At 36.4% G+C, this 7,737-nt stretch overlaps 1 protein-coding gene across 1 annotated transcript; it reads right to left on the bottom strand.

The window, feature by feature from the left end:
- Window positions 1-280: 280 nt before the first annotated feature.
- On the bottom strand, window positions 281-4,990 carry LOC110611817 (importin subunit alpha-2). The gene is made up of 11 exons (XM_021752312.2): window positions 4,588-4,990; window positions 4,342-4,438; window positions 4,175-4,266; window positions 3,932-4,063; window positions 3,644-3,829; window positions 3,387-3,550; window positions 3,221-3,299; window positions 1,750-1,878; window positions 1,415-1,542; window positions 934-1,308; window positions 281-707 (listed from the first exon to the last, which is right to left on the bottom strand). Exons 1-10 carry the CDS (start codon window positions 4,795-4,797, stop codon window positions 936-938), a joined length of 1,590 nt encoding a protein of 529 aa, XP_021608004.1. The 5' UTR covers window positions 4,798-4,990; the 3' UTR covers window positions 281-707; window positions 934-935.
- Window positions 4,991-7,737: the final 2,747 nt, after the last annotated feature.

The following is a 7,737-nucleotide window of genomic DNA, read 5'->3' on the forward strand; positions in this document are numbered from 1 at the left end:
CCCAATGCCCAAACTAAGGAGTGACACTTGCTATTGGACCACATATGAGCAAATCTTACAACAAATGTTAAAGATGTTCGGCCCTTCTTCTGTAGCTTGTTGGTCCACTATGTCTTTCCAACATAAGCATGGACAATACTATGGTTCACACAGCAATACACAACGAAGACTCGCATGCAAGGTGTTGGACTACAATTGTTCAAAACAATATCAAGAATCCATTCAAATCAAAATTTAACAGCAATAATTATGACAAAATGATCCCACAAGAAAAAAAATCACGACTAAATCAAATTGTTTTCCCTTGAAATAAATCGAGAATATAAGGTTTACAAAGTAACGTATTCACGCAATCGAAGATAAAATGAGCATCTCCGGTGTGCAAATTACTAGTACAACCAATACTGCAAAAATAAGGACCAATGCTGCATACTACTACACCTCCACTGGAACAGCAGCATACGCATTCAGTGGTTCATGTGAGGAGGCCATGCTCATGCGAACAGTAACTCTCTCTGACTACCTTTCACAGCACACCATCCTATAGTATTTTTGGTCTAGGTGTGTCCACTTCAACAACAATAGGCGAGCCATGGACATAGAATAATGCACCACTTTAACAACAATGCATATATGACACCAAACTGTAAATTAACACAAGGTGTTGTGACGGAGACTCAGACTGAACTTTATCCAACATTTCCCACCTACATTGTGATTTGCCCATATCAAGCTCCCAGTAAATTTTGTAAACCAAATGAATAAAACCTAATCAAGAGACATTAATTGCTTCATCATACAAGTTAAAAGCCAATGAGGGGAAAGTTTGTATTGCAGATCTTCATAATTTATAGGTAATAATTTAAAGATGAGTATATATGCACAAAGTCATTCTATTATATGCACATATTCATTCTTATAAGTGCCATATACCTTTAGCTAAAGTTGAATCCACCAGATGGAGCAGAGGGATCATTTCCACCAAACTGAAAGCCTTGCTGGGAACCATCACCTGGAGGTAAAGACTCATCATCTTCCTCTAACCAATATGTCTCAAGAACCTTCACTGCCTTCTCATAAATCTCATTATTGTCATGACTCTGTAGATTTTCAATCTTTTCTAAACCCTCAGCATCATCTATCATCTGGGCATACATATTATAATCTCCACTGCTTCCCAAATTCTTTTCAGCTTCTCCAACCTTCAGAATGTTCTCTAACCCTTCGAGACATACAGTGACAATCCTTGGATCAGGACAGACAAGGAGATCACATAAAGGTTTTATGCACCCTTGACTCACCAAGTACCTGTCATACAGAACAATAAATTTTATTGTTTAATGAGGGAAGTAATACAAAAAGGTTGAGAAAGTAAGCAATAATGGCACAACACAATCCAACAAACAACACATACTTGAGTTGGTCTTGAGTACCACCAGAAGTAGCATTTGAAATTGCCCATGCAGCTTCTTTCTTTATGTCAAACTCAGCATTTTGAAGCAAGTTAACCAGGGGGCCGATTAAGCCAGCATCAATTACAGCCTACATTCCAAAAGATCAAGACTAAGGCCATGCACATGTGCAATTCATATTCAACAAATAGAGCTAAATGGTTTTGTGTAGACGTACACATAAAACAAGTATGACAGTACTTCTAAATTATGATCAGCAGAAGTCTAGAACTTTAAATCAAGTTGCATAAAAATACAATAGCTTAAAGCATGAACTTCCTAAGCCGTAAAAACTTGCCTGAATTTGTTGGTTGTTTCCAGCTGTAATATTTGAGATGGTCCAGCAAGCTTCTTTCTTAATGCTCTTTTTATGATTATGAGTCAACAGGCTTAGAAGATATGGCAGTGCACCATTGTTTATTACACACTAAGAACAAGAAACCCAACAAAGTTAGCCATCAAACATGTGAAGAACAATATTACAAGTATAGATGCAAAACAGTCACAACACAACCACAAATCTTAAAACTAAATTTATCCAGAGAGTTAGATTTAGACAGAACAAGAATTGATTGGGCTACTCATATTAACAAAAGCATACGCATCATCAGCTGATTTAGTTAGATCATCTTTCTTGCCTGAGGACAAGCTTTTGCTTTCACACAAGAGGCTGATGATACAGGCAGAGCAGCAAGGGAGGACCAGTTTAGGCAGTAATATATTCTTATGTTCTAATTTAGAATTTTAAATTATAGGAGTCAATTAAGAAATCAATTGAAATTCCCAAAAATAATGATCCACCATATGTGAATTTATACATAGAAAGGAATAAGAATAGAGGAAAGGAATTTCAGTCTAGTCCTTTGTTTATACACAGATTGCGAGCTCCCTGATGAGCTTGAATTGAGTATCGCCGACGCTTGAGGAAACAACAAGGCTAAGTCACCTTTTGCTCACAACTAGGGGTGAGCAGTATTCGGTTCAAATCGAAAAAACCGACAGAACCGAACCGATTTAAAAATTTGGTTTGGTTTTTTATACATTTCGGTTCGGTTTGGTTTTTAATTTCAAAAATTTTGATTATTTCGGTTCGGTTCGGTTTTGATAAAAAAAAACCGAAAAAACCGAACCGAACCGACTAGTGATAATAATATGTTTTTTCAATAATATAGAGAAATTAAATCATATTAAGATTAAAATATTTTAATTAAATTTTAAAATATTAAAAATAAAGTGTAAAAAATAAAAAAATTATTAAAAATCGAAACCGATAAAACCGAACCGAATCGAACCGAATCAGACCGGTTCGGTTCGGTTTCTGACCAAAATCGGTTCGGTTCGGTTTTCATAAACACTAAAATTTTGATTTTCGGTTTATTCGGTTCGATTCAAAACCAAAACCGAACCGACCGAATGCTCACCCCTACTCACAACCATCCCATGATGTGATACACAATCTGGGGCCTTATCAAAATCCTACAACCATCAGCCAAAAGCTTCCAAATTCCTTAGTCTTTTATAACCTACCCTGTAGCATATAAAGACCTACCATTTCCAATGGTTCACAAGTTAATTAAACAAGTGATGCCATAGGAAGTTCTTTATGATTCTTATCCCATTGATGCTATTTCTTTTGTTTTTGTTCAAATAGCTTAATTTTGCACTTTTAATACCATAAATGAATTTTATGAACAATTAACAATATTTACCCGATAGAAAAAAGAAAATTGCAATTGTAAAATCTAATTTCTATTGAAAAACAATGATACCTGTGTCTGGATGTCATCCCCAGTCACAATATTTCCAACAGTACGAAGGGCAGGAACAAGAACTGATGGAGATGGATGGCTGAAACAGTACAAATACATTAAACCACCAAGTTCATAGTATGGGACAAAAGAAACTAAATGAAGCAATTGATAAAATGTTACTCACAGGAGGAGCTCAATAAGTCGGGGACAGACACCTGCCTCAATCACAGCTTGGATTTTGTCATTTGTACCGTCAGAAAGATATGATTGTGCCCAACAGGCATCAGTTAAAACTTCTTCATCAGTTGAATGTACAAGACGTTCAAGTGCTGGAAGTGCTGGTCTCACCTGCCCATCAAATTGCATGAGTTGTGAACTCTGAAGAAAAGCTAAAACAAAAATCCAATTCATGCCTAATAATTCCCAGAAGCAAAAAATAACCTGTTCAAATGGAGGCTGTGGCTTGCCCCTGCAGAAGTTTGATAGTGTCCAGGTTGCGTTCCTCAGCATTGAGAGCTTTGCGTGCTCATTCAGCTGAGCCAACAGGGGAAGTAGTGCTCCATGGCTGAGAACAAGATCACGACATTTTGGGGAGTCACCAGCAATATTTCCCAATGCCCACACAGCCTACAGTTTCACAAAGGATAATTTTAGAATCCCCAAATGCTTTCCCTAATCACACCCAACAAATCAATTGCAATAACTGGAGCAGCAATAAATATTACATACCTGCTCTCGAACATCATCACTGGGAGAAGCAAGAAGCTTTACAAATATTGGAACTGCACCCTGATCAATTACCACCCTAGTGTTCTCTGAAGTTCCAGAGGCAATGTTTGTGAGGGCCCAAGCAGCCTCAAACTGTACAGGTTCCATGTTTTGGCACAAATAGATACGTATCAGCAAGCCACTCTAGTTTAAAATTAATGACGATACAAATATAATAAACTGCTTTAAAGTACAAAATCGGACCTGGAGTTGAGGAAAATCTTCCCTCACAAGAAACTCAACAAATCGAGGAACAACCCCAGATTGTATGACTTCCTCAATTGGAGGACTTCGTTCTGATATTATTAGTTTTAGAAATTTAGTCGCAGCAAATCAAGGCATTAAGAAGCAATTTACAAATGCATAAATACCAATTGAAAGCAGTTTCCGAAACTGAGTGGTGGCTTCCAGCTGCAAGCTGCCATCATCAGACCAAACGCCAGCGACCATTGAAGGCAAACTTTCTAACTGGAATTTAAGGAAAAATGACAACCGTCAAAAAACAATATAAATCCAAAAACATGAATCCCAAGCTTCGGTTATAAAAACCCACAAAGTTCACAGCAAAACACCCGAAACCCTAACTCAAATGAATTCAGAGTATGAATAGTAGACACCTTCTTTTCCATGGTAGAAGAAATGACAGTGGGAGGGAACTGCTGAGCCTGAAGGCCTTCACGGCGCTTCTTCTGCAAGCTCTCTTCGCGCTTGCTCTTTCGGATCTCCACCATGTTGTCCTCTCTCCTCCGCCGACCTTCATCGGCGTCGACCGCGACCTTGTAACGGTTCCGGCGAACCTCGGTTCTAGCGCTGGGCCTCAACGACATGATTAACTAGAAAGCTTAAGAAGAAGGTTGTGGTTTTGATTTGAGATACAGCGAAGCAAACCCTAGCGATTGATTGAGTAGATATTTGATTGGGAGGCAAGGCAGCACGGTGGGTAGAGAGTAAGAGTGCAAAATGAGTTGAGGTTTCGAAATATTTATTGTAGTTCTAATGCCTTTGGGCTTTTCATTTTTAACAGAAGACTTGCCTGCCCTCTTCTTTCACTTACAAATTCTTTTCTTATTTTGAAGATTTATCGCTTTTATTTAACTTTTAAAAGAAAAAACTGAAGTTAAATATTGAATTAATTTTAAAATTGATTCAATTTTTGCCCTTTGCAGTCTATTTGGGCCATCGGAACCAGATTATATTTGGTGATTCAATAAGACCACGAAGGACTGGTTTGATATTATTATTTCAATTATCACAAATATATAATTTAAAAATAAAATATTTTATATATAATCAAATGAGAATCACAATCTTAAATAGAATTTTAGAAAGGTTGTTAAATATGTAAAAGAAAAGGAAAGTATAATATTAAAAAAAGATATTTATATCTTCATATCCTATTAAAATTATCAAAAATATTTTTTAAAATAAGTAAAAAGTCGGACTAAAACTGAACCCACTGCTGTCAGGATATTGTTTGTGAAAGCAGTAGTGTCAAGTATTACCGGGAAGCAAGAGACACAGTTAGTAACGAAAAGACTCCATCAGCAGAGAACAGGCCTTGTTTGATGAAGAGGCAAAATGGAATAGATCCTTCAACAAAATTGTATAAACATAACAAAGTAAAAAAAAAAAAAAGGTGTGATTCCAGGTGGAGAGAGAGAGTGAGACAAGATGGCATCTGGGTCTAATGAAGAATTAGCAAGCTGGCCAAATTTTTGTGGGTAGGGTGAGAAATTTTAATATAAGAATGGAGGGCCTAGAATTGAACGAGAACAAAAAACCAATTATATTATTAATCCCTCCAGAATTGACATTGAAAGAGAGTGTTTATGTTGTGATGGAAATTCCAATCAGACAAGAACAAATGACAGAAATTAATTAAGTTGACACATGAAGCATCTAGGAATTGCAAATTCCCCCGAATTGAACTCAATAATGCACACAAAACACTCTACCTAGGGTTGATGGTTATGGTCAACTAGTCAAATCATGTGCTCCCTTGTTGTCATTTGTTGTACAAATAGTAAAAGCAAACATGGCCTTTTGTAAATATTTACATAATTATATTTTCTAACAGTTAACTAGAAAAAGCTGGCATCTCAGGATTAATCTCATTATTCTTTGAGAGCTTAAACCTAGTTAGAGGAAAAAATTAATATTATCTCAAAAGCCAATAGCCTCCACCATCAAACAAATAAAGATCATATATTAAAAATAGAATATTATTTCCTCCAAACTCCACCCTGTATTATTTCGCTGTATCCTTAATTAGTTATCACAAAAAAAAAACTTTTGTTTTTTTGAAATGGCAAAAAAAAGAAAAAAACTTTTAATTTCCCCCTCACAAAAAATCATGATAATTATATAACCATAAAAGCTTCCACCCATTTAATCCTTTCATGATAATTACATAACCATAAAAGCTTCCACCCATTTAATCCTTTCTTAGTCTCTCTTCGCCAAATGAGTCTCTAGCAAAGAAAAAAAGGCCAACCTCCATATAACGCATACCCGTTTCCCCATTCTTTCTCTTTCTGTCTCTTTCCGGGAAAAATGAGTCTGGCAGAAAGTACGAAAGACATGGAAGAGTTCAGGGAAGCTCATTGGAGGAATTGCAATGAAGACATTCAGTTTGAAGCCAGACCCTGCAGCGGTTTACCAGGAGATGATGTAAGAATCCCACCGCCAAAACGGCAACCTCATCCTCATCCTCCTCCTCCACCTCCTCCTCGTTACCATAAATGTTCAAAATCAACAGGATCTGCATGGAATCAGAAAAAGAAAGCAAACACATATCCCTCGTCATGGAGTTTTAGCGATGCTGAAGTGAAGAGGCAAAGGCGAGTTACCAAGTACAAGTCCTATGCCGTTGAAGGCCAAATGAAGGCTTCTGTCAGAGATAGCTTTCGCTGGTTCAAGAACAAGTGGTGTTCGATTTTGCATGGATACTAGCAATTCTGGAAAATAATTATAACAAAATTTTCGTCTTGGGGTAAGACTATGGAGAAGACGAGTTGATGCAAGAATGAGTTTGGCAACCATTAGATTAAACATTTGTCCATTTAATATGTGTACTTGGATTAATTATGGACAAATCTCAATAAAAATATCCAATCTAATGGCTATTGAATTCTCTTTTCATTTTTTCAAATTAATGGATTTTTCTTTTCTCTATTTCTTGGATAAAAATTTGCAAAATATGGTTTTTTGCATGCCGAGTATTAATTTCTGTACAGCTAGCTATTTCTTTTGTATAATGAAAAGCCTTTGGAGAGATGATAGAATTAGAAAATTGCAATTTTTTATATGTCTTTTTTATTTTGTTAGAATAGAATTAGAATTATATACATCAGATGTGAAGGGCTAATACTCGAATTTTTTAAAAAGGCTCAAAACTTTTGGATTGAAATAGAGAGATCAGACGACCAATAGTCGACCTGCCAAAAGGAAAGGTCGATCTGTCTGATGGAAGCAGGCTTGATGAAAGAAGAGCTGGAGTCCTTGAAAGCTAAGAATATACAATTTTTTTAAAGTGTTCGGAACGTCTAAGAGGATTAAGAGGAACGATGATATTTTGTTTACCCAGCTTCATTTAAAAGAACTGAAGAGCTTTTTAGTCTTTTACATGGGGGCCAAGATAGTTGAATATGTTATTTAAGGAACAAACGTTCCTCTATTTTTAGCGTGAAAAGGTGTGCAAAGAGAAAAGGCGCCAAGATTGTTTTTTCCGCAATTGTTGATTTGTAATCGAGTTTGTGCTTGTATGG

Source organism: Manihot esculenta, chromosome 3 (genome assembly GCF_001659605.2).
Source record: "Manihot esculenta cultivar AM560-2 chromosome 3, M.esculenta_v8, whole genome shotgun sequence".
In the NCBI taxonomy this organism is placed as follows: Eukaryota; Viridiplantae; Streptophyta; class Magnoliopsida; order Malpighiales; family Euphorbiaceae; genus Manihot; species Manihot esculenta.

Bases quoted from the DNA above. Each gene is read 5' to 3' on its own strand.
- LOC110611817 (XM_021752312.2), bottom strand. From the start codon at position 4,797: ATGTCGTTGAGGCCCAGCGCTAGAACCGAGGTTCGCCGGAACCGTTAC. The intron at 4,064-4,174 runs GTCCGATTTTGT...GAACCTGTACAG, and splicing joins AAGATTTTCCTCAACTCCAG to TTTGAGGCTGCTTGGGCCCT. The intron at 3,551-3,643 runs GTTATTTTTTGC...TTTGATGGGCAG, and splicing joins CACAGCCTCCATTTGAACAG to GTGAGACCAGCACTTCCAGC.